Source organism: Pteropus medius, unplaced genomic scaffold (genome assembly GCF_902729225.1).
Source record: "Pteropus medius unplaced genomic scaffold, Ma_sr-lr_union100, whole genome shotgun sequence".
Taxonomy (NCBI): domain Eukaryota; kingdom Metazoa; phylum Chordata; class Mammalia; order Chiroptera; family Pteropodidae; genus Pteropus; species Pteropus medius.
The window spans coordinates 16,568,549-16,595,078 of record NW_024349797.1 but is presented as its reverse complement, the minus strand read 5'-3'; the positions used below and the strand labels follow the sequence as shown (position 1 = coordinate 16,595,078).

The 26,530-nt window shown below is 53.1% G+C and overlaps 1 protein-coding gene across 1 annotated transcript in view; it reads left to right on the top strand.

Moving 5' to 3' along the window:
- The first annotated feature begins 525 nt into the window (after window positions 1–525).
- PRIMA1 (proline rich membrane anchor 1) overlaps window positions 526–26,530 on the top strand; it is a 45,181-nt gene continuing 19,176 nt past the window's right edge. Inside the window, 4 exon segments of the mRNA XM_039884085.1 lie at window positions 526–804; window positions 1,433–1,557; window positions 8,643–8,741; window positions 8,743–8,785. Of these exon segments, the coding sequence (XP_039740019.1) occupies window positions 1,465–1,557; window positions 8,643–8,741; window positions 8,743–8,785 (235 nt within the window). The 5' untranslated portion in view covers window positions 526–804; window positions 1,433–1,464.

The following is a 26,530-nucleotide window of genomic DNA, read 5'->3' as shown; positions in this document are numbered from 1 at the left end:
GGGGCCGGGAGTCCTCTTCCTCGGGGTGAATTAATAAATGATTGCGCGCCCAATACACAATAGCCTCGCTAGATGGAGACGAGGACTCACTGCAGCGGCGCTGGCGGCGGCGGCGGGGAGCGCGGGCGGGAGCGCAGCCCGGGCGGGAGGCGGGCGAGGCTCTGGCTCAGCTCACGTCTGTTTTCCTTTTTCGTGAATTATTTATTTCGCCTCCACCCGCGGCCCTGCTGCCCGAGCGGCCGCTCCCGGCCAGCGCCTCTCGCCGCTGCCTCTTGCGGGCCGGCGTGACGGACGAGGAGAGCTCCGGCCACCCCGCGCCCCGGGCAGCCGCGCGGCGCCACCGGGCAGGGCGGGGACCCGGGGAGAGCACACGCTGCCGGCTCCAGGAGGCCTGGAGGAGACTTTCCCCGCCCTTGCCTCCGCCTCGTCAGCCCGCCCGGGCCCTGGGCGCGGGGTGCTGCCCCTCCCGCTCCGCGCGCGGCCAGGCGCGGCCGGGAGCCACCGTGCCCTGCGCCCCGTGCGAGCGCGCGGCGCCCGGGCCCCCGACTCAGCTTCTCCCGAGGCCCAAGCCGCGCGCAAACTTTTGCTTCAGTGCCCGGCGCTCCTCCCCGGCACGTGAAGCCCCTAGGCGCCCTCGCAGTCGCCAAGGCGAGGACCGAGGCCCCGCCTAGAGGGCGGGGGACTGGGGAGGCGGCTGGCTTTAAATGGGGGCCGTCCCGAGGATCCGGAACACAGACCGCTACGGGGGGAGCGCGGACCTCCTTTCCCCGCGCTGAGGATCGGCTGGGGCCGCCTCCAGGCAAGGTGGGGTGAGGTGCTGGAGGGGTGAGGGCGGAGATGGAGACGGGGAAGGCTCACGCCCTGGGGCGGGAGGCCGGGGCTCGGGAGAGCGCGCCAGGGTAAATGGGGTGCGCATGGAGATGTATACGTTGCAGTGTGCGCAGTGAGGGCCGGCGGGGCAAAGAGGGTGCACGCAGCGTGCGATTTCATGGTGCCGTGCATGCGGGGTCAGCGAGTGTGCAGGCAGGAGTCGGTGGGTGTACACGGCTTTTCTGTGGGTGTGCACGCAGAGTGAGTGGTGCCCGCCGTGTTTGAAGTATGCTCACAGTGGGAGTTAGTTGTGTATGGCTGTTTCTGGGGAGATGCACGGGGCTCCCTCCGTTAAGTGTGCTTGGCTGTGTCTGGAGGTGTGCATGGGGCCAAGGTATGCACGCAGGATTCTGGGGGTGTGAGTTCTGGGATGCCGGATGCTGCGTGTGTGCACGAAGGGTCATCGAATGTACAAGCTGGAGCGAAGGGTCAGGCTTGGTTTACGAGGGTGCCCCAGGATGTCCGGCATGCCAGCCCAACTCGGACTGCTACATGTGCGCGTGCGCGACCGCGGTGGTGCCCGCGCGGCACCCGCCTGACCCTGGGTTTGCTCCCCTGACAGTTCGCCCCAGAAAGCGGGTGCCGCGGGCCGAGATGCCCCTTCGGGACCTGGTGCTGCGCGGTGGTTGCTGCTGGCCCTCCCTGCTGCTGCACTGCGCCCTCCACCCGCTCTGGGGCTTCGTGCAGGTGAGCGGTGGCGCCGGCTGAGCGGGCTTGGAGACCACCTGGGTAGGACCGGGTTGGGGCGGGCGTGTCACTTCACTCGACTCCAGCTTCCTGCAGCCGCCCCTCTGATTGGTCCCGGGGAGAATTTGGGTAAAGAAAGGATGCTAGAGCCTCCCACACTCTGCCCCCAAGAGATAAGAAGCTCCAGAGGGAGGCTTCGGTCGTGGCCTAAGGCCTTTAGGACAGGGCCTTGGGACAGAAAGGGCTTAGGGAATGCCTTCTTCATGATAACATTCTGTTGCAGGAAAAAAAAACAAAACCATAGAGCTTTTACAAACTTAAAAAGAAAAAACATCCCAAGAATATACATCCTTTATTTCCAACCAGAACCACTAGTAAACTTCAAATTAGCCTTCTTAATTTGGACTTCAACACAAAAGGGCCGTGTTTCTTGTAGGGAGTGGAGTTGGGGTATGGACAGATTGAATGTGGTGACCAACATGGAGAATGTAAGAGAAAATGGTCCATCTGTAAGGATTGCCTGAGGTTGCAATCCTCACCCGGGGTCCCCTGGTCCCCAGGACAGAGGCCAGGGGGCCAGCAGCTGGAGTTACCTCTGTTAGGATCAGAGAAAGGATTAGAGAGGATGGTTCCTAGCACCTCCCAGAATGTACAAGGTCAGTGGGACAGTGGAGTGGTGAAGAGGTGGACTTTGGTGTCAGCTCTGGGTTTTGAGCCCCAGCTCTGCCCCTTACTAGCTGGGCAACTTTAAGCTGTGCCCTTAACCTCTCTGGGCTTTGGTTTCTTCTTCCTCACTGTGCTTTATAAGTAGTTGATGAGATAAAGCAAGTAAAGATTACTCAGCACAGTGCCCAGGCCATAATAAACCCTAACTGGTAGCTGTTGCTGCCATGATCAGTGTTAGTAATAGCAATGCCGCTCTTTTGTCTGGCTGGCCAGGTGCTCTTACATCATCTGTTCAACGTTTTCGAATTGTTAGTGGTTCAGCAGGTGCTGGAGGACGTTTTTACTGTTTGGGGCATTGCAATACTCTGGGTATTTGCGGCTTCATGTTCTCCTGGTGGCATTTTGGGGACTGGGGATTATTCATATGGTTATCTGAGTAGGAGATGACACTCCGAAGGAGAAAGGACAGGGTGAGACTGCTTGCCAGTCTGCTGTGGTCCATGAGCCAATCCCAAGTGATGGGGCCCTTCTGGGAACCAGCTCGGCCAGTCCTGCTTGTGTGGTGGTCTTGGTGGCCACGGGGAGAGAACCAGGGGCTCTAATGCTGGATGGAGCATGCTGGCCGAATGGGTGGGCTGGCCAGGGTACACCCCCCACCCCCAGCACCAGGCCTGTCTTCTCTCTTCTCTGGCTCGCCTCTGTCTCACAATTGTTTTCCTTTCTGAATTGACAGCTTTGTTTAATGTGTGAAACAACAGTTATTAAACTCAGCTGTGCCTCCTCAGGATGCAGGATTTTATCACTTCTAAACACTCGGGCAGTTTGGGACCAGCTTTCCTCGTTCAACTTTTAGTTGAACCTCAGATGTTAAGTTGATTTCATTTTTATATTCATTTGTTTACAGTTTTTCATAAGACTTTTCACTAGGGTAGAGCACAACAGAGATGTCCATCTCTGAGATTAGAATTCCACCGTGTGAACCAGCAGGATTGAAACAGGAGACCCACCACTTCCCCACCACCACCAAAAGAAATAATTTTATGAGAGCAGCTCGGTTTTTTAACAGTGTCCTTCAGCCAGGCAGTACTCACACAAGTGTGTACTTACTTGTGTGCGTGTGTGTGCTGCTGTTATGCAATGCAAATCAATATTTGTGCAAATCAATTTGAAAAGGAATCCTCTAGACACGTAGAATGGGTAAAATCTTGGCTGGAGGCTCTGGAAAAATTAGTCTACGATTGATAAGGACTGAGAATTCAAGGGAAAAGGGCGTTGGAATGGCTGGTGGATCATCTGGTTTTTAAGCAAAACAGCTGAATCCGAGGAGACAGACAGAAGAGGAAAGATGGGAGTGTTCGAAGCCACGCGTTTCCCTTTACGTGGAGAGTAAAATCTGTCAGGTCACAGGGGCTTCTCCAATATAGAGAAGGAACTCAGAGCGATCTGCGCTTTCAGGAGCGTTTTGCCAGAAGAATCCCCCAAAGCCGTAAATATTTGAAAGGGTGAGCCCAACATAACAAAGTCCCATAATTAATAGGATAATTGGTGAAGCAAGAGACCTGGGGTCTCCAAAGCAGCAGCTTCCTACCCTGACATTAGCCCAAAGCCTCTGGCTGCTGCTGAGATGATAAGAAACTTAATCATTAAAGTCAGATGACATTTAAATTGCCGCAAGGTTGGTGGGGGCACTGTTAGCCTCCCCCCTTTTCTCTTTAATGTGTCTGGAATTGAGCTTTTGAGCTTTTGTGATTTAGGGTTCTTCTAAGTTCACTTCCAGATGATTCCTTTTTTGCAAGCGAAGAGGATGACAGGCTGGCAAATTTATTAGGTGTGACGGGAGTGTGTCTCATCAAGTTACTGTGGTGCTGGCCTGTCTCCATAAAAGATGCCAGAAGCCATCATCTCTGTGGGCGTCCTAAAGCCATTGTCAGGGAGACAGACTCTGATCCGGGCCTCTGAGTCCTTACGTGCTGACAAGGTGCCACCCCAGACCCAAACGATGCTGACCTGCCCCTCTGGCCGGTCACTACAGCTTTGCTTATTTACTCGGCAGCATTTATTGGGCACCTACTGTTTGCCAGGCCCTGTGTTAAGTGCGAGGGACTTGGTGGTCTCTGCCCTCGTTGCATTGACAAGCTAGCACTAGAGAGATAATTAAATGAGTAATTATCGAGAGCGCTCAGCAGGAGCAAATAGCTTAGAGATGGGACCTGGTGGAAATGACAGAGAAGTCTCACAGGTATAGTGCTTCAGCTAAGATGTGAGCAAGAAGAAGTCAGGAGCCAGGGTGCAAATGTGAGTGGAGTGTCCAGGCGGAAGGAATAGCTCCGAGGCCGGAGCGGAGACGCCAAGGCCCCTGTTGTAAGCCACTAACATGATGTCTTGCAGTTCAGACTTGATCCTGAGAGCTATGAGGACTGTCAAAGGTTTTAAGCCAGAGATGACACAATTTCAGATGGGTGTTTTAGAAATCTCAGTCTAGCTCCAGCGGGAAATATGGATTCTGAGAGGGGCCAAGGTATGGGACAAAGGGGCTGGTGAGAGTAACGTTGCCAGAGTCAGCAAGTAAAAATACAGGACATCCAGCTAAATCTGAATTTCAAATAAATAGCAAGTTGTTCTTTAGCATAAGTATATCCATACAATACTTGGGACATACTTATACTAAAAAATTAGTTGTTTATCTAAAATTTGACAGGGCGTCCTGTATTTTGCCTAGCAACCCTCCATGAGAGGCGAGGGCTGGCCAGTGGAGCTATGATGGTGTCTTGCTTTAGGGTGGTAGCGGTGGCAATGCAGAGAAGTGGATGGATTCGAGGACTATTTAGGAGGCAGCATCCGCTGGATCAGACAGCTGAACCGGTTGGCCAGGAGTGGGAACTGGCAGCCACGGAGCACCGTGTTGCCCAGACCATAGTGCCAGGTACCAAACCCAGATGACTGCAGGACCTACCTGTGCCTCAGGATTCTGGGCCCAGGAGGACACTGCAGAGCAGGGGTGGAAAGGCAGGCGATGGCAAAACTGGAATGAAACGTGGCCCCAGGAAGTGATGATACCAGCTTTTGCTCTGTTGGGATATAAACCAACTAAATCAGGTGTTGAGACAAGCCTCTGATACTGAGGTTTCCTCTCTATCAGTCTAAATGCAACACTGCCAGCCCAGAGAACCCCAAAGTGGGCCCAGAGTTGGGGGATGGGATCCTATGTTCTCTGCTGGTGGGCAGACCCTCTCCCGACACACCTTTTCCCTGAGCACTGGCTGACTGCTGGCCCTGTGCACCTCTGGGGATTGATTACTCACTCCCGCTGAGCCTGTTGGTGGCAACACCGACCTCTCCCGCTCATCCTCATGGCGAAATGAGATCCTGTCTCCTGTGGCTGACACACGGATGGCTCAGGAGCTCATACTTGGTCAGGATTAATAAAGCGCAGACCTACCTGCCTACCAGTTCCAAGATGCTGCCGGCTTAGTGGGGGGAGCAGATATGACAAAACAATGGGAAAGGTGCCCCAAAGAGGAGGGTTTACAAAGTGAAGAAACAGCACTGGGAAGGTGGGTCTAATCTGGGGGGGCATGGGGTTCAGGATGGCTTGCCTGAGAAGGCTGACTTCGAAGGGTGAATAGAAGTTGGCAAGTGGATAAAGGGTCTGAGTAACCAACTCTCAGTGGCGGGAGGCTCAGCAGCCACAGGCTTGCACTGGGCCAAACTCCAGCGAGGTGCCCAAGTAGGGTTCAACCCCCCTCCCCCGCCCCCGGGGAGAAGGATGGCCAGCCCAGACTGGACACTTCCGTGGTGATGGTTGGTTAAACAGTCGTGCCGGCTCCCTTTTGAGTGGAGCCATCACAGGAGAGACTGTCGATTTCTTAAACGCAGTTCACTCCTTTGCTTCCTCCCCCTTCCGCCTTGAAACTTGGCCCCGGTCTCTTTGCCTATAATTTCATCGCATTAAACTCTCTTAGACCTCTGTGCCCTTACATCCTCTCGCAAAAATAGGTCATCGTATCAGGCCAGGTTAAACAAACGTGCTGCTCTTGAACTCTCGTGTAAATCGCACCTTGGGAAGTGCGACAGTAATTGCCTTGGCAATGGCATTGCTTGAGGTTCGCACACTTGGTCGAGTTTAGTGGAGAAGCGATCTCAGAGGCCGGCCATTGAGAGAATGGAGCTTCTGAGCAATCCCCACAGTCTTAGAAGGTCAGAATCCAAAGGGCAGGCCGGGCGATGGTGGCAGAGCCGACAATTGCTCTGGTGGAGGAGCCAGTGGATTTGCCACTGACGTGTAAAGAGTTAATCGTCTCCGTAAAATCATTGAGAAAAGTCCCACCGTCTGAGGTTATGCTCTTCCCAGTGGGAGATCAGATTGCCTTTCAGAGTCTGAAACAGTCAATGGTCCTTTGAAAACGCTAAAAGGTGGTGAGCAGGAGCTTCTTGGCCTCGCAAGGCTGTAAATCAGTTCACCTCCCGCTGTCATCCCAGGGGCCATTACCCAGCCTGTTCACATCTGCCAGGGGAGCATCTGAGCCCTGAGGGCCCTCTCCGCCAGGCCTGGGACACTGTGCAGCAAAGGGACTGCACTGGCCTTTAAAGGCAGGTCACATGGGGCTAGTCGAGGGGAAATTGGGGTTCTGGGTTTCTACTCACTAAAATGACAGCCAGAGAAATTAACCGCAGGCGTCACTGAGGTGGGGGGGCGGTGACCGCCAAGCCTTTCCTTCGTGCCCTTAAATCAGCTTGCTCCCTAAGATGGGCACAAAACGCTAGACTCGAGGATTTATGACAGTCTGCCTTAGGGAGGGACACTGGCAGTCGGGCTAACCCAGTCTAAACGCTGGCCATACATTAGAAGTTTAACCCGGGAAACTGAAACGACATGCTCGTTGTGCCCGGCTGCACCTGCAGCAATTCTGATTTAGTTGGTCATGGGGAAGGCTCCGGCATGAATATTTTTTAGAGCTGCCTGGAGAGTCTGATGCGCATTCAGGGCTGGGAACTGTGGGTCGAGCACGACCCACTCCTGCTACTCTTCCTTGTTTACAGGTGAGGAAACCGAGGCTGGTATTGAAAAAACACCAAACCAGGTTTCAAGGGGCGTGGATTCTGGTCCAGTTTTTAATATTCATTTATTCATTTGTTTGTTCATTCATTAAGTCACCAAATATTTCTTGAATGCCAGGCATTCCCTTGAGTGCTAGGTTATGATAGTGAGAGGAAAAATAAAAGGCCTGGCCCCTGCCCCATAGAGCAGCGGTCCCCAGCCTTTTTGGCACGAGGGACCGGTGCTCCTATGAGAATCTAATGCCCGATGATCTGAGGCGGAGCTGAGGCGGTGATGCTGATGCTGGGGAGCGGCTGCAGATACAGATGAAGCTTTGCTCACTCGCAGCTCACCCCCTGCTGTGCGGCCCGGTTCCTAACGGGCCATGGGCCAGTACCAGTTCACGGCCCAGGGATTGGGGACCCCTGCCATAGAGCCTATAGTCCAATGGCGAAGATGGGTAGGAACCAGGTGATTACTCAAATGTAGATTTCTGCTCCACAGAGTGAAACCTGGTGCCAAAAGAGCCTATTAAAAGTAGATCTGACCTGATCAGGGAGGTCAGAGGTACTTCTCTGAGGAGATGACAGACAAGCTGAGTAACGGGCCAGCAGCGGGGAAAGGGTGGGAGGACATTCTGGGCCACTGGAACAGCAGACACAAAGGGAGGGAGCATGGCGTGAGCTGGGGCTGGAGACATTGTCACGGGCCCCCGTGCAGGACTCAGTGGCCATGGGGTCCCCTGAGCTGTGGGCAGGCATTCGGGCGTTGTTTGAGGGATGCAGGTGATCTGGCCGCGTGTTTCACACAAGGCCACTTGGGCTCCCCTTGGTCACGTGGGACGCCTGAGCTGGGTAAGGTTCCTCTTGCAAGGTGGGGGACTTCGGCCATCCCGGGAAGGCCGTCGGGAGCTGTGGATGGAGAGAAGGCGAAGGCTTGGCCTTGTAACATAGTGGAGAAGGCTGAGGAGTTTGGGTCTGGTTACTGAAGAGGTAAAATCAGTCTCCTGTCACCATCCGGTTGTGAGAAGCTTGGGCAGCCACTTCTCCTGGGCCTCAGTTTCCTCATCCGTGTGATGGGGAGATTCTCAGAGTTAACCTTCAAGTTCTTGTCTGCCTCTCTTTAATATCGAAGTCACTATGATAGCCCCATAGCTGGTCCCTGGCAGAGCTGGAAATAAAACCTTGGTCTCCCAACACGCCAGAGCAGCCTCCCACAACGTCATTTTCCTTGAGCCAACCCAATTTCTGTCTGTGCTTCCTGCTGCTGTCTGGGGGAAGAACCCCAAGTTCTAGCCAGGCAGGAAGTGGGTGCGGTGGGCCTGTTTCAGCTCCCAATTGCCTCATTGTCTTCTCTTGGGCGCATGTGCCCATTTCTGCAGGTGACGCATGGAGAGCCCCAGAAGTCCTGCTCCAAGGTGACTGACAGCTGTCAACACATCTGCCAGTGCCGGCCTCCCCCCCCTCCACTGCTCCCCCCACGCCACCCCACCGCCTCCCTCCCCCAGACTGCTCTCCGCCCCAGGTGAGTAAAGGCTCACTCTGTTTCCGGTTTCACTTTGTGTTCTCCGGGCCCAGAAGGAACCCGTGAGCATGGCAGAGGGCAGCCTCGCTCCCTTTGTAATTTTCCACTGGCCGAGCAGGAGGGGAGCCAAGGCCCAACTTTCCCCTGCTGTCTGCAGAACGCCTTTCCCGCAGAATGCTCCTGCGAGATGGAGAACGATGCTTCTCCATCAGTTAATCAGATAAAAGTCAATCTCCATTTGATGAGTGACTCGGCCTGGATCGTTCTGAAGGCCAGACCTTCAAACAGGGGCGGGCACTGGGCGCTGGTCTTGTATACCCCTGCCACGCACATGGTTTCATTTTTCGATTTTAATTCAGGTTAAAGGAGGCAGTTAGTATAAAAACGAAGTGGAGGCTCTGGGAGCAAAGTTACACGGTTGCCTTTCGGCTGTTTGCAGAGAACTCAGCTAACCACCCTCTACCCCTCACTTGTTTGCCGTGACTTCATCTATGAACAATTCAATTGCCTGGCCATTCAAACAAAGGAGAGTTTCTTTAGCCAGAAATGGCTTCCATTCTGACCTCTACGGGTTAAGTTCCCTGCTGACAATTGCTGGTTGATAAGATCTCCAACAAGAGGTTTTATAATTTGGATCAATCACTCACATTTCGGCCTGTGGAATGCCCATGATCACGTGTGGATCTCTCCATTAAACACATTTCCATTGAGTTATTTGGGGTCATATTTTAAATAACCTTGACGACGCTCGCTCTCTGGTCGGCTGTGTTTCTGGGCTCTCGGTGTCCAGGCGGTGATGCAATGTTCTCGGGGATCTGTGCAGGTCATGTGCATTTCTGCATTTTGTCTGCTAGGCTACCTGTTTTCGTTCTTACTGACATCTGTGGCCTGGCGCTTCTCGGAGTGGGGTCCTCGATATCGCCTGAAGCATTTGTTTTAAAAGTGCAGCTTCGGGGGCCCACTTCAGACACACCCAGTCAGACTTTGGGGTGGAGCTTAGGAATTGGCTTTATAACAAGTTCTGAGGTGATTCAAACGCAAGGTAAAGAACCTCAGGCTGCCAGGTGCTCTGCTCCGGGCCTTCCATCCCAGGATGCTCACCTCCTACCCTCTCCTAAAGGAATCTCTTGGCTGTGCCGTGGGGCCCGGCCTCAGGCACCTGTCCTTAGAGATCACTCCCCTCCCTTGCTTTAGGATTTCTCCTCCTCCCATTGTTTGGGCTGCAGGCTTGTGCTTGTATCTGATGGACCCACATCCCCCAGTTAAAATCCCTTCAATTCATCTTGTCCTGACTGAGCTTCCGTGCCAGACACAGAGATGAGAGATCCTTCTGGTCTTTTGGGATCTCTTCGTCTCAAAGGGAAAGCCCTCCTGTCAGCAACCCATGAAAAGTGGCCCGAGAAAGCACAGACATTGAAATCCTTGAGTAGTTGGGCCACAGTAAACGGTGACATTGACCAGGGTCTTAAAGAATCGATGGGATTGATCTAGGTTGACAAGGAGATTGTGGGGAAGAGCATCCAGGCCGAAGGAACGGCATGGGCAAAGGCTTGGAGGGACAACTCTGTGAGACTTGTCTTGGGGGTCACAAGCCTTTCAGCAGGTGTAAAGGAGGGGACGAGGCGCAGGCCTCGAAGGGCCTGTGCACGGCTGACGCGGTCACGTCTCATCCTGGGAGTTGTTTGCCGAACATCATTCGCCATATCCGAAAACCGCCTGTCGTTTGCCTTTTTTTTTTTTTCTTTAAATAGACTCTCTTTTGTGGTTACACCAATCCCTTTCCAAAGAAAACTTTACATGACTACTGTCAATGAAAAACCAGTATCATTCGCGTAAATACAAGGTGACCGTAAAAACAAATGCAATAAAAACAAACTGCGTTTTAAAGTTCTAGCCTGCTGTGGAGGTTCTGAGCTCAGGGCCTCACTATGTGTTAAAGCAACCCAAGTAACATTCCATGAATGGCAGCTAATAAGGAATACGAATGACAACAGTAGCAATGAGAATAGTTCAGTGACCTTTAGGTGGGAAGTCACTTAATCACGGCTCTGGCCACCCATCTGCTGAGAAAGAAGCGTCCAGTTAGAAACTCGAGGAGGAAATAGGCTTTTTAAGAATGTGTAGACTCCCCTAGGTTTTCAACAGAAAAGAAACGGTTTTCAGACAGTTTCTTCCCAGGCCTGTGATGCTCGAAGTCAACGAGAGTCCCTGGGGTGAAGGTATTTTTGGAAGGCGTGGGCAGGGGTGAACCCCGGCAAAGGCGAGACAAAGTCGTGCTCGGGGGCCTGACCGAAAAGCCCACAGCAGCCACCAGAGCTCAGGATCAGCCGGGGCTTACTTAGTAAATGTCAACGATGGCCCACTGTCCCCGCCTGTGACTCAGACGGCTGAGGCCGTGGCAGGAGGCGTGTGCCAGCCCTCAAGGAAAAGCACGCACGCCCCCTCTGTGAGACCTGCTTCTGAGGCTGATTGGGCCAAAAATAGCGGTGGCAGAACAGAGGCGTGAGCCCGCATTATCTCCGTAGTGCCTGTCTTTAAGGGGTTCAAAGTGCTGATACAGATTTTATTTTTTGCATCTATTTTATTCTTAGAAAAATCAAACGAGAGATTAAGTGACTCCTTAAAGGTCACGCAGCAATGGCAGACCTAGGAATGGGTCGCCTGGTTCCCCTCCTATGCGCCAAGGAACAAGTTTTGACAGAGAAAGAATCAGACAGGACTGTGGAAGTTCTAGAATGCTTTCTGTACTCACCCAGAACGCGAGGAGGAAGCTGATATTTAGTTTCCGGTGCTTAGAGGTGGAAGCTCTGCTCTCCTCATGTCACTTACTCCTCAAACACTCCTTTGAAGTAGGCGATGTTGGCCCCGGTCTCTATGAGGAGCCTAGGGCTCAGAGAGGGTGAGCTACTTGTCCCGGACTGCCCAGCTGATGAGGAGGGGAGGTCATTCAAGGCCGCCTGTCGCGTCCTCTGCCTAACTCTTCCCCTCCGACTCTGGAGGCAGCTGCAAGGGTCTCCTTTCCTTTCCTTGGATGGGCCTTGCTCCTTCCTGTCTCAGAGCCTTGACATATACTACTCCTTGGGTCTGCAAGTCATCCCTTCAAAGCAGTGACCCTTAACTCATGCAGATCTCGTCTCAAATATCCACCACAAAAACCTCCCCTGACTTTCACAGACATCACACCTGACTCTCTATGGCTATGGAACAAATCACCCCAAAAGTTAGCGGTTACAAAATCAACACACACGTATTGTCCTTTGCTCTCATGGTTATGGGTGTTCACAGGGCTCCACGAGGAGATTCTCGCTCGGGGTCTTTCATGTGATTGTCATCAGTTGGCCACGGCCAGAGCCATCCTGAAGGCTTCCTTGTTCGTGTCTGGTGGTTGGGCTGGCTGTCGGGTGAGTCCCCAGCTGGGCCTGTCTGGCAGAACACCTACCTGCGGTGCCTCCCTGTGGCCAAGGCTTCCTCGCAGCATGGCAGCTGCGTTCCCAGCTTGAGAAGCAGCGTCACTGCCGCCGCATTCTGTTCCTTGGAATCAAGCGACCAAGACTGCTCACTTGATTTAAGGAGCGGGGAATTTGATTCCGCCTCTGGATAGAGATGCGTCAGAGAATTTACGTACCTTTCAAAATGGACAGACATGCACACACCCTTCGGACTTTTCTTTTCCCTTTATAGCAGTCATCCCACCCTTTAAATATCTAATTAATTATTGACTAATGATCCTTTGTTAGTTACAGATCATTGCTGTGTGTCTGCTGTGTCCGCTGATAGCCCCAGCTCCTTAGCACATGCTCCTCAGCACATGCCCAGCACATCATGGATCCTCAGTAGCTACTAATTCATTTCTTTAGCGAAGATTTTTGACTGTCTTCCGTTGTCAGACACTGTGCTAGGTTCTGGGAACGCAGTGGTGAGCAGGACAGAAGGGTCTCTGCAGTGATGGAGAGGAGGTGGAGATGTCGTTAGGTTTTGTGGGATGAACGAGCAGACGTCACGAACAGTGCTCCCTCCGCGGTCCTCTCAGGATATTTGTGAGCTCACCAACGGGCTGACGAAGCAGACCCCAGTGGTGCCTGGAAAGGCTTAGCAGTGGCTCGAATGTCCCCCAGCATGCTCTAGCAACTGCCATTTCTTAAGGACACAATCTCGGAGACTTCCCGGAGGTTCTGATCGCTGGTGCTAACCAGATTTTCTTCTGGGTCGTCACAAGTTTGAGGGAAGCAGCAGAGGAGGTTCTCAGAAGCCTCTAAAGCTGAGGGTGTTGGAGCAGGTGAGGCCAACCCTGGGGACCTGCCTTCTCCGAAGGGTGCCGGGCTGCTTATGAAAAGTGAACACCACAGAGCCATCCTTGCCCAGAGCCAGCCTGTGATGAGGGACTGTGGGCGTCAAACGTGGGCCGTGTCACTTTGAACATCTCTTGCTTCATGGGCTGTGGTAGTGCCGAGATGGTCCTCACTGTCACCATTGATTTGGACTCGGGGGGTATTGGATATTCATCATTTTCAGAAGGCAGAGCTAATGTCCTATTATCTTTGAGCCATTTGCTTGGTCTGCAAATAGGAGAACACTGAGTCTGGTCTTGGCCTGGCTCTCCCCAGCTGGGTGCTGGGTGTTCAGCCTCTATGAGCTTTTGTTTTCTTGTCTGCACATAAGGGATGATGATCCTTTTGAAGGTGGTTGTGAGGGCAGAGTACACGTGAGGGCCAGCCCAGCGCCCGCTACATTCCCACTCAGTAAGCGGGCTCTCCTGTCAATACAGTCCTTGCTTGACTAAATCTCTTACCCAAACTGATCTCAGCTCCCCCATCCATAGAAAGGGCAGGCTCCGCCTTGAATTTCACTCTATACTGAGCACAGTGCGCTTGTGAGAGAAAGTCTTGTCCCCAGATTTGAGCGTCTGCCATTGTGAGAATTTTAATAGTTGCTGGCTTCCTTGTAAAAAGTGACTTTAAGTACCGATTTTTCCTTGCCCGATTCAATAAATGGAATTGTTTGTCTTCCATTTATTTGTTTGTATCCAGCAAATAAAAGATTACAGATTTAGGTGGACTTTACTCAACAAAACCTTTATTCATCGATTTATTGAACAAACATTTGCCAAGAGGTTGTGGGGTGGCAGGTCCCAGGCTGCAGAGATGAACTGTACTTGGCCCTGCCCTGAGGGAGCCTGACCCTGGCCGCATGTCGGCATCCCCTGAGAGCTTGAAAAATGACCGATGCCCAGGCCCACTCCAGAGGGAGGTGATTCTTGTGTGAATCAAGGTGAAGACTCTTGGCTACAACCAGAAACACGAGGCAGGAAGGACTCGGTGCCAAAAGGGAGGAAGAGGTGAGGTACGCTGGAATTGGGGGCCAAAAAGTTGGGGAGATCTGCATGTTGGCAAGTGACCTCCTGGTACCGCCACGGGCACTGGGGTGCCCCGAGAGTTGAGCCAGGCTGGATCCTGGGACCTTGGCATCTTGTGAGGAGTCTGGACTCAACGTTGAGGTGGAAAATTGAGAAACACACATCTCAGCAAGAGCAAAGCTCCAGGCCCGACATGTACTTCCCGGGTGCTCTCTTTTTTAAAACATTTTTATTGAGGTAACATTCACATTTTAACCATTTTAAAGTATACAGTTCAGTAGCGTTTAGTGTAGTCACGACGTGGTGTAACATCACTATGATCTAATTCCAGAGCTTTTTCATCACCCCAGGAAGAAACCCCACACTGCCCAACACGTCCCCCTCGTCCAGTTCCTGCGACCACTAATCTCCTTCCTGTCCCTGTGAACTTGCTCTTCTGGACATTTCACATAAACCTGGGTGTTTTCCAGCCACCTGAGCCTCAGTTTCCTCATCTCCTAGTGGGAGCGAAGCCTCCTTCCTCAGGGTTGAGAGGCGGAAGGCAGCGGCGTGTGCAGAGCTGGCCACTGCCCAGCACAGGGCGGGCGCTGGGAGGACGTGGCCCCATCGTGGAAGGCGACCCTGGCTAAAAGGCTTCACCTGCTGCACTGTGATCGAGGGCTGGTTTTGGCACCTTGTAACTCTGGCCTTGTGTGGATGTCATTTCCCTCCTAGAGATGTTGAGAGGATCAGGCGGGTTCACAGGTGACAGTGCGTACAATGTCGGCTGCCATATCATTACAGAACTCATCCAGGATGTCTCGCTTGTGTCCGGGACAAAGCAGTCGTTCTGACCTATTAAGTTTCTGATCCCACCCCTGAGGACCAGGATTGTTGATTCATCTTTGTCCCCTGAGACAGCCCGCAGCGTGACACATGGAAAGTTCCTACTAAGTGTCTGGACAAATGAATGCATGAGTAACCAGACAGGGAAGACTGAAGATAAACTCTCCAGGAGAAAGCGGTAGGGAGGGGACCCACTTTTTTTTGAGAGACTGCCATTTGCAGAACACACAAGAATTGCAGGATACACACCGCACCACGAGGTCCCAAGTGGAGGCCGGGAGGAGGACCTGACCCAAAGCAGGTGTCCTGCAGGAGGCATGGCTGAGCTGAGGAGAAACGATGCTCCTGGTGAGGGCTGGGAGTGGAGGTGGGGACAGGGGCATGGCAGGGGAAAGGACTGGAGGCCGCTGGCAGCCTGTCCATCCGCCCCAGGACTGGAAGTGCACAGGACGCACGGGAAGGTCGGCCAGAGCGGGGAGGGCCCAGCAGGAATCTTGGACATATCACTGGGCAGTGGAGGGTCTGAGCGGAGAGCTAAGTTGCCTTTAGACAGCCCTGACTGGGGCTGGAGTGGTGGAACACTAAATGCAGAGATCAGGGGGGAGGGGGGCCCAGGAAGAGACTGGTGCCTTGAGCCAGGCAGTGGCTGTGAGCAAGGGGGACAGGGGCTCAAGACCAACCGCTGTCGGGGGCTGAGGAACAGGAAGACTGCCAGCTGGCACTGTCTGATCGGCTGCCTCTTGTGGAGCCAGGACATGGAGGGTGTGTGATGGGCTCAGGAGTCCCAGGTTTTGTCACATAGCATGGAAGGTGCCATGAGATGTGCCATGGGACAGCAGGGGAGGCATCGGCTTATGGATCTGGAGTTTAAGGGCAGAGGCTTGAGCTGGCCCTAAAGATAGGGGGGTGGGGGAACCAGTAGCATTGGCGCCGCTGGCCCCAGAGTGATCATCTGTGGAAAAGTGTGGGGTGAGCACACAGCCTGGGGTTCAGGGGGAAGAGGAGCCTGAGAAAGGCAGATGGGGGGGAGGGAGGAAAACCAAGTGGAGGGCCCTGGGAGGCAAGAGAAGGAGCCGAGGACTGTGGGGAGTTCCCGAGATCAGGCGCTGGTATCCACCCTCCCGTATCCATTGACCTGCTCCTCCCGGGGTGGAGAAGAAGGAAGGAGGAGGAAGCCTGAAGAGTGAAAACGAAAACACGATTCCCACTTAGGGACCATGGGAAGTCAGGGGGTGATCTAAACCGGTATAATCCGGGGAGGCTGCAGGGAGGAGGCAGAACTCACTGTGCACCCGGAAGGTGGGGAGACGGTGTCCACCTTAGGAAGATGTGAGGATGCAGTCGGCCTTAGGTAGATGTGGAGAGTAGTCAGCCTTAGGGAGGAGGTGGGAGAGATGGAAGTCAGCCCAGGGAGATGGGAGATGCAAGTCGGCCTGGGAGAGGGGGAAGAGAGATGCAGTCGGCCTTTAGGGAGATGGGGAGATGTAGTCGCACCTTAGGGAGATGGGGAGAGATGCAGTCGGCCTTAGGGAGATGGGGAGAGATGCAGTCGGCCTTAGGGAGATGGGGAGAGATGCAGTCGGCCTTAGGGAGGGCCAGGAGCAAGGTAAGGCACCTAGCGTGGATGTGGCTGGAAACAACCAAGGTCTGCTAGTGGACAGCCTGGTCAGTGTTGTCACAGGAGTGTGCTGATGGGGGCTCAGAGGCGGAGTCCCCAGGACACTGGGAGCTGCGGCGGGGGGAGACAATGGCAGGCAGATCTTTGTTCATTCAAACCTTTCTTGAGCATATGTACATTTTGGGAGCTTGGGGTACACCGTGAAACAAAATAGACGCAGAGCTGGTATTCTGGTGGGAGAAAGAGGCCAGAAAACAGTAAAGCTGACAAGCCCGTGAGGTGCATAGTTTGCTGGAAGTGGTAAGTGCTGTGAGAAAAGGAAGTGGACCAGAGCTCACTGGGGCTGGGCCAGGAGGCAATCAGAAAAGACATCGTTGGAGCAAAGGCTTGCAGGAGATGAGAGAGCCAGGCACACTGGTACCTGGGGAGAGCGCAGCCAGGCTGAGGACTGGGACGGGAGCTCGCCTGGGGGTTTGAGGGGTAGCCAGGGGCGAGTGTGGCCGGAGCAGAGTCGGGGGAGGGTAGGAAATGAGACCGGGGAGATGCAGGGAAGCCCACTGTGAGTGTGTCGTCTGTACTCGACGTCAAGTGGGAGGCCTTGCAGGGCTTAGAGCTGAGAGGAGCATCATCTGACTTGCTCCTAATCACTGGCTGCTGTGTAGACCCAACCACGGAGGTCAGGGCAGAAGCAGAGAGCAGTTAGGAGCCCGTAGCAGTAATCCAGGCAAGAGGTGACAGCCACGGGGAGCAGGTGGCCTCAGCGGGATGGTGAAATGGTCAGACTCCTGATGGGAGCCCACCGCACTCCTGATAAGCTGGGTTCCGACAGTGGTATGCTGAGGGACCAGGACAGGGGTCAGAGAGGGACAGCTAGACCCTGCAGTTGCTCCAAAGCAAGCAGCAATAATGGGGTCTTCCAGGGATGGTGGGACCCCCGGACAGAGCCATTTGGTTGCCTGTCCCAGCCGGCCCTTCGATGACCACTCTGACTCAAGCCAGGCACTTATGAAGGGCTGATGTTGGCATAATTAGAGGGGGAAATGCTTTCTGCATCTGCCGGGTGGGTGATGGATGTCCCTTACCCAGAGTCCTTCACCACGGTCGCAGCACTGTGACCAGGCTGTACAGCCTGGCTCTGCCCCGCCGCCCTCCTGTGGGGGCTGCGGTACTGGTGTTCCCGCAGCTGCCTGCCAGGCATCCTCTGAGGCCCAGGCCGGGCCCAGGACAGAGGCCCATTGTGGAGCGACCCTCCTGGGAGGTCGTTTCTGTGGCTACGGTAAGAAACATGGTGATAGTTTCTGCGAAGTCAATCGATGCTGACAAATGAAATAGAAGAGAATAAAGACGCTAAATATATGCTCAGAAGCAAGAAGTCACTCTTGGTTTCTGCTTTAAAAAAAAGTTCACAGCCCAAAACTCTTCCAACTTTGTTAGCCAAGAACCAAATGAAACCAGAATCGGGTTCACGGCAGGTGTCCAAGAGGTCCTGTCACTCACTCACTCAACACACGACTGAACACACTCTGCGCCAGACGCTGTGGTGGGAGCTGGGGATGTGGGGTACAGTGGTGATTACAGGGCAGCAGTGGAGACTAAGGAGAGAGAGCCCGCCTTGGGCAGGGGGCCAGGGCAGGCCTCTCAAGCTGCCTGACGCTTGAAGGAGAAGGAAGTAGCATTGTGAAGACTAGGCAGAGGGAACAGTATGTGCAAAGTCCCTGCGGCAGGAGCAACTCCCAGGATGTGCTGGGGAGAATGATCGGGGGGACAGTGATGTGAAATGAGCCTGGGGAGGTCGGTACCACCTTACGCAAGGCCCTGTAAACTGCACTTTACGTAGTAAAGCGCTGGATTTTTTTTCCAGAGTGCCATGGGAAGCCATCAAAGAGGTTTGGACCATGGAGAGGACACTCACAGATTTGCTCTTAAGACACTGGCGGCCGAGTAGAAAATGGGTTGGAGGAGCAAAAGGGTTGTGGGGAGCACCAGTCAGGATGTTCCGGCAGGTGTCCAGGAGATAGAAGATGGGGCCTGGACCGTGGCTGTGCCTGAGAGGAGAGAGAGGCGGACAGATCTCTGATGCAGCTTGGAGACAGAGCCAGAAGGATGGGATGGAGGCAGGGAGGGACAGGCAGCAGTCAGAGGGTAGAGATGTGAAGACGAGGAATTGATGCCAACCAGTGTCTGCCAAGAGTACGGTGGCCCCAGGACCGTCTGCTGAGCACAAACGTTGATTTACTCAGCTACTGTGTAGTGAGCACCGCTGATGTACGGGGCTTAAGAAATTTTAAATCCCAATTGTGCCAGAAATGCGAAGTTACCTTGATATTTAGAGAATCGCTTTCTTCTTTCGAATGGATCCTCTTTCTCCTCAGGCGCTCTCTCTTGTAATTTCGGTTAACATTTCTGCCAGGCGCAGCCTATTTAATTGCCTCTGTCTGGAACACGTATTAGAAGACACGCATACGACACGCACGAACACATATGAAGTCAAGACGCAATAACACGCCATGGACACGCATGCACGCCAAAGACAATACGAACACGCACGTAATAATACTGAACACTTAACACACATATTAGATATTCTCGCCCCGCCCTCCCTCACGCTCTCCCTCTCTCACCTTGAGCTGACTCTTGTCCTACCCGTGTTCTCAGTCAGGGGTAAAAAAACACATTAGGAAATGTGGAAGTGTTCATTTTTCGGTTGCCACAGTGACTGGGAGTATGGGTGCTATTGGCATTTAGTGGGAAGGGGCCAGGGATGATAAATGTCATCCAAGGGACGGTCTCTTTCCTGAATACAACAGGGATCCTGCTGTGATACCGCACGGCCAGGGAGCCTTGTTTTGGAGCAGCCGGATTTCCAGTTCTAACCTGGTGTCCCAGATTTCCGCGTCTCAAGGAGAGCTGATTCTCTCCTCTTCTGGAAATCTCAGCGACCCCCACTGCTACCGTGGACGACAGTTCCTCTTTCGATGAGTCTGTCGCACTCCTGTCTGATAGCTCGAGGCTAGTCCACATTCATTTATCAACCACTTACAAACACCCGCCCAGCAACAGATATGCAGAGTATGCACGACAGGGTCCGGGGCCTCCGGGTCAGCATTGCTGAATGGCCCCCGGGGGCTTTGATGACCCCACTAACTTCCAGGCCCCGGGGAGGCAGAGAATGGGTCCCCTTCACCCCGCAGGGCACACACAGTGCCTTGCTCATGGAACACTCACTCAATTTGCGCATGTTAATGGACCCCAGGACTCCAGTCGTGGCTGTGGATCTTCCAGCTGACTGCAGGACAAGGCTCTCTGTGCCTGTCACCAAAGTTTCTGTTTTGCTCTACGCTTTGAATGCTGATATATGAACCTGAACTTTTATACTGCGTCTTATGTGGTCATGTATTAGACTGTGTCTTTATAGACTTCATAGATTTTCATTAGTCATTCGGTGTCTTAGAGGCAGAGCCTGAGGCAGGTGTTCGGGTCTGTGTTACTGTTGAAGGCTCTCAGGGGAAAGCAGTAGGGGACAGATGGAAGCAGGACAGGAAAGGGGAGGAGCGGTCAGGGTGTGGTTTCAGGTGGAAGGAGCCCTGCAGTGTGAGCAGCTCCAAGGGGGAACCTTGAGACAAGGGGCGGTCTTCGATGGCCGTATCCATGAGTCATCGACCTCTGACTGCCCCAGCGATCAGTGGGGGACACTAACAGCATCTGCTGCACATTCCTCTTGGAAACGAGGAGAATTCTCGTTAGCTAAATACTGCACAAACTGCTCTAAATTTCTTGGCCCAAATGTGGCAGAATTCATTGCTATAAAGATCTACCAAATTTTAGCTCACTACTTTTGAGATTTTTTTAAATGCTTCTCTCAGTTTCTCCCCACTTTCATTCCTTTTATTCCCCATTTCCACTGAACTTCTGCTCCCACCAAGACAGAGCCCAGTGCCCTGAAGCACCCAGCTCACCTCGGAGACTCAGAGAGCTTGAAGGACTCTGTGCAGAGGGGAATGGGTCCCCATGGCCTTAAACCACAGCCAGAGAGCAAAGGCCCCACTCCCTTGGGCCCCACTCCGAGGCTGGAACCCTGCATTCCTTCACAGGAGGAAATACACAAAGGATTTTTATCTCATCTCTGGGAACATTCTGGGCTCTATTACAGCAAAGTAGTTTATCTCCTTATTCAACTCTAAGATGCTTTCTGTGGACCACTTAAAGCCCCATGGGGTTAGCTAGCACTGATGCTTCCACGAGATTCTAGGAAAGGCTAGCGGTAGTGTGAGCGGGAGATGGTGGTGGCAGCTGATGTTCATTAAGTGTTGCTGTCGGAGGTGCAGCCATTAAGAAAGACGACTAATTCCTTCTTTGCTTGCTTTTTTTTTAAAAAAAACATACATCCCACAGCTTATGCATCCTCCCTTGGAAGTCATCCCACTGGCTCTGGCAGTTCTGTTATTGCCCAGAAAGTGCCTAGATTCTTCTCTACAAGGGTTTAAACTCATGTGGCCAAAATAGGGAGCAAACAATGTAGGGGAAAAGTTGGGTTTTATTCCACCTTTGGTAAGAAGCCTTTGAAGGGTGTTGAGCAGGAGTGTAATATGATTCGATTTACATTTCACAAGAAAGCCCCTGGCTGTGATGTGGAGAATGGATTGGGGTAAGGGACAGACTAGTTAGAATGCTGTCGTAATGGGTGCACGTGAGGGCAGAAGGGACCCCAGAGGCCAAACTTGAAGGAACACTTGCCGTTCTGTTGAATGGAGGGAGGGAAGAGGGAGAGGGTTCTCAGGAAAGACCTCTAAGTTTTTGAACTGAGCACCTGGGTCGAATGGGTGACTGGGAGAGGAGGGGGCTGAGGGGTGATCGAAGCAGTGTGGTTTCGGACTCGTGACATCTGAGCTGGCCTGTGGACCATCCACATGGAGAGACTGAGTCAAAGTTGAATGTTTGAGTCAGGAGCTTGAAGGAGATGCTGGAGCTAAAGCAATAAATATGGGTATCGTTAGCATCTGGCTGGTATTTGAAGCCATGGGATGGGATTGATCTTTTGGGGTTGGCGGGGGGCAAGAACAGAGGCTGTGGGGCCTTCCGCCACCCACCTAGGGGTAAGAAGCTGAGGCAACCAAGAAGAGGCTGACTGCAGCCTCAGGACCTAAGAACCCTACACTTTCCTTTCTGTTTTTCAAGAGGACAGCTTCCTTTCCCTCCTCTATCCCCAAAGAGGTAGATTTGGGCTCTTTTCCTGGTTCACAGAAGATGCCTTCTTGCTGTGTCCTTGCGTGGAGGAAGGGATGAGAGGTCTCACTGGGATCCCTTTTATAAGGGCACTAATCCCATTCATGAGGGCTCCACCCTCATGACCTCATCACTTCCCACAAAGACACCACCTCCTAAGACCATCACACTGGGGGATAGCGTTCAACATATGGATTTTGGTGTTGAGGGTCACAAACATTCAGCCCATAACAGGTGCTCTCACTTGGAATGTACATGAACACAGACAGGCCTGCCATCTGAAAGGAAACATCAGAAATCTGTGACAGCGCTGGTTTCCTCTGGGGAAGGGAACTGGGTACCTGGCCTCAGCCTCAGGCTTCCACTTCCTTTTACCGGCCAGCTTCTGGATGTCTGGAGGACCTTCGGGGTTACTTTTTACACATTATGGTTCAGGAGAGCCCCTGGAATTGGGAAGTGTCAGAGCCAGGTGAGGGGCTGAGGCAGAGCTGGCGGAGCCTCCCTCAGGGCCTCGGTCCATGGCCTTTGTTTCTGGAAACTTCTATTGTCTAAAGCAGGTGGGCGTGGCTGGTTCCTGAAGTGTCACCCTGTCTGTATGAGGCAGTCTTCACCTCTGGGGCCCCCTTAATGTCCCTGTCAAAGGAAGATGATGAGACAGTCGATTACGGTGACCCGTGTGGCCAGCTGTCATGAAAAATAACAGGTGGCAGTGGCTGGGTTGCTGAGGTGTCCAACGTCCACAGGCTTTTGGAAGAATGACTATAGGAATGAAAATGGGAGACTTCATCCTGAACGTGATATAGAAAATTACTCCCCGATTTCTCCCTTGCTGAGAATTATCAGCCCTTTCCCCCTAACTCCTGGAACCCAAGGTGGGCACGAAGCAAACTTCGAACCCCCAGGTCTTGCTTCCTTCTCACGAACTCTCCCACGGATTAAGTGCTGCCCGCTACCCTCAAGAGTCGTAAATATTCCTCGTGGAAACCACAGGGTGGAGGCCATGGCAGAATCTGTTCTTCCAGCTGGACCAAGGCACCCTGCCACTAAACGCCATTGACATTGATCTTTGCCTAATCTGCAGTAGGATGCGGCAGAAAGAAAAAGGACCGAAGCCTCGCCCTGTCCTGGAACCCCGGCTCCAGCATTGGCACCTCTCGCTGAGCTCGTTCTCACTTCTGTAAATGGGGACAGTGACACCCACGTCTCCTGAATCGAATCGAATGATTTAAATTAGCACCCGCGTCATGGTGCTCAACAAATGCTTAGCCAAGGTGGCTACTGTTATTATTCTTTATTAAGCTCAATGAAATTTTTTTAATATGAAGATATTCCTTTATAAAATTTTCTGAAACTTTAGGCGTTTGCTCATCTCCTCGAAGATGACAAATAAGAAACACTAGCGAAGGCTCCGAAACCACCTGGCAGGCCCAGTACAGAACGTCCATGAACATGGGTGGTAGTGGCCATGATCTTGTGTAGATGGCGATTGTAGCATCTTTTTCCAGTGGGAAAGACGTTCCTAATTCACATGGGATTTAATGCATCTTGGTCTGCGACCCTGAGCAGCTCACCCAGAGCAGGTCAGAGAAGTTTTGCTCCACTGTGCCCTCCAGTTGTCAGGGGGTCTGGTTAGGCAAGGGTCAGTCTAGAACCCCTATTGTTAGGCCTTTCTTCTGGAAAAGATGACCAAGTTCTGCCAGGTGGGTCAGGCAGGAATGTCCATTGGTTTATATCCTTTCCTCCACCAGAGAAAACCAAGACAATATGAGCCGTGCCTGTTCCTAGCTCCCAAGTTTCTCTGTCACCCTTGCCAGCAATCAGAGAAGGCCAAAGGCCACCACTTCCTGGAAGAGATGTTGGCCTGCCCTTGGCCCTCTGGAAAATGAATGGGCTCCTTGTTTTCAGATTTAGAATGAATTGGACTGTGGGTGGCAAAGTCACATTGTCTCCTGCCTTGGCAGGGAGAATTGTGGGTGCCATGGAAGAGTGCATTCGCCTCTTCTTGGACACTTACAGGCAGTGCCACTGCTCAACCTCTGAGTAGCCCAGGGTCACCGCGGAGGCAGTTGGCTTGGAATCTTAGGTTCCTGCTGGAAGGCCATCGAGCTTAACCCTTCCATGGGCTGGGACTGGTGTGGTACACTCGTCTGTGCTGTGCCATGTTGGAGGCCTCCGTCTCTGCACCAAGCGTAGGAGCCAGGGAAGAGCCCTGGAGACCTTCCAGCCCTGGTTTTCAATTGGTAGATTTTGTTCCCCAGGAAACATTTGGTCGGAGGGCTACTACTGGCATCTAGTAGGTAGAGGCTGGGGATGCACAGGACAGACCCCCACAGCAAAGAATGATCTGGCCCAAACTGTCAGTAGTGGTCACGACTCCCATCTGGCAGATGGGCATCGGAGGTCCAGATTGATGAAGTGCTTGCAGAAGTTCAAAGGGTTTCCAGTGCAATGCCAGGGGCTGGGTTGTGTTGTCTTAATCTTTAGACTGAGCTGCTTGTCCAGAAAGAATGAAGTTAACCAGGCAGGAGCTGGTTGCCAAGTCGAGACCTGGCAGTCTCGGCATGCCCATCCTTCGGACAGAAGTTAATCATGGGTAGCAGTAGCGGGGTTCCCGTGGGCCACAGGCAGTGGCACAACCGCTCATCCCTGAGGGTGGAGCCACGGGGCAGCCTTCTGCTCCGTTATTATCTCGAAGGCAAAAGGACCACCTTTTAGGTCACAAGTGTCCACTCTGCAAGCCGTGTGGCTATTTAATGAGTGAGGGTGCATGCAGACCGTGGGCGTTAGAAATGCCCAGCTCATCAGAGATTGGAATTGTCGGGTCCCCGCACTGCTGTCCCCATTTTGGGGGGAACTCCCCCAGCAGCGGCATCAGAAGCCTTACAGCTCGGAAGCTTCGACTCTGTCACCCTTCCCGCAGCTCTGTGACTTTGCCTCTTTGGCCCTTAGGAGCCCTCAGTTTCCTTACCTATAAAATGGTACTAATAATTCCTTGTCTATCTCCAGGGGGAGAGGGGACGGGATATGATAATAAATTTTAAAATCTAAGAAAAAGTGCTTTGAAAATAGCACTGTCGGCATGTACGTGGCTCTTATTTTGCTGTCAGTGGCGTACAAAAACTACCCTCTGGCTGCCTTCTGGGAAAGGAAAGCCATCTTACCTCACATCACTCCGGACCGGTGCCAACCAGTGAACTTCCCGCGATGACGTAACTGATTCACACCTGCGCTGTCCAGTAAGGTAGCCGTCAGCTGCGTGTGGCTATTGAGCACTTAGGATATGGCTAGTGCAACTGAGGAACTGAATTTTTAATTTAATTTAATTAATTTAAATTAAAAAAGTCACATGTGGCTAGTATAACCATGGACCATCCAGATGGGTTGTTTTATTTTTTGGGTTTTTTTTTTTTTTTGCCCTTAATACTATGGTTTTGTCCCAAAGCCACAGACTTTCCAGGTTTCTTTCTTTCTTTTCTTCTTTTTAACAAAGGCCAACTGAGCAGCTGCGGTTTTTCTCGCTAGGTCCTCATCCCCTCATAGTCACAACCGGGACAAAAATCGGTCTTAGCTTAACCCAACGAGGACCTTTTAAACAAGACAGGCTCTGTCCAGAGAACTAGCAAAGGTGGTTCTGGGAGGGAATCACTCGCAACTGAGAAACCACATAAATCCTGCCGGGATGTAATTTCATCTCTTTGGCAGGCAGGCCGGGGTCTTCCAGCACCTCGGTGACCTCATATCTGAGATTCCACACGTGGAATCTATTCTCAGCGCTGAGACGAGGATTTTTAAAGGACACATTCCCAAGAGGCAACAGCGGAGAGGGACAGCGAGGGTGTAACCTCAGGCCCAGCTCGGCAAAGGCCCGAGCCTGATCTTGCTCTGAAGGGGACTCTGGAGGTTAGTTATGTTTCGTGTCATCCCCAGCCGGCAGCCGGGAGCTGGACTGTCCCACCTGGCACCTGTCAGTCACTGGCCAAGGACCCTTTGGGGCGTGGGGGAGTAAATTCCCAGGCTCTCCACAGTGGGCTCAGCTGCCCCGGCGGCCCTGGGACCATCTTCCAGAGAAGAGTTGCAGGTGACTGGGAGAGTCAAATAGAGCCGCACGTCCCCTGCACCCCAGCACAGGTGGGAAGCAGCTTCCTCTTGTCATGTGCACCTCCATGGCCCACACTGGCGGGCAGAGGTAGCAGCTGATGTCCTAATGCCTGACAAACAAAAAGACCCCAAGATGTACCTAGAGGGGACAGTGGGAGGGAGGAAGGGCCAGTGACTCTCTCGTTTGCTTAAAAACGCCAGAGGCATGGATCCAGAGGCATGGAACCAAGCCGCCGACACTGAGGGTCAGCCTGTCATCAGATTAGAAGCCAGAGCCTTGGAACCTGGCAGGGACGGCTGCCTTAGGAATCAGGCTGCTGCACTAAAGGACAGATAGTGCAAGTGGCTCCTGGGGGCCGGTCCTAAACCCGCCCGAATCCCATGGCCTCTGCCCGAGGCCCTAGACCTGCCTCTGGGGGACGGTTGTCATGGCAGCCCGGCTCCTTGTCGATTGCCCCGGTAGAGGGCCCGGGATGGCAGTTGGCACTGTAGCGGGTGTCCCCCACCGACCTGCCACGAAGTGCCCTCACCCTGGTCGACTGACGAGGAGCGCGTCATTCCAGTGCTTTGTCTGGCGTCGCTTAGCAGATGCGGTGTGGCCAAGTTAGGGTCCACATTCAGCTCTGCC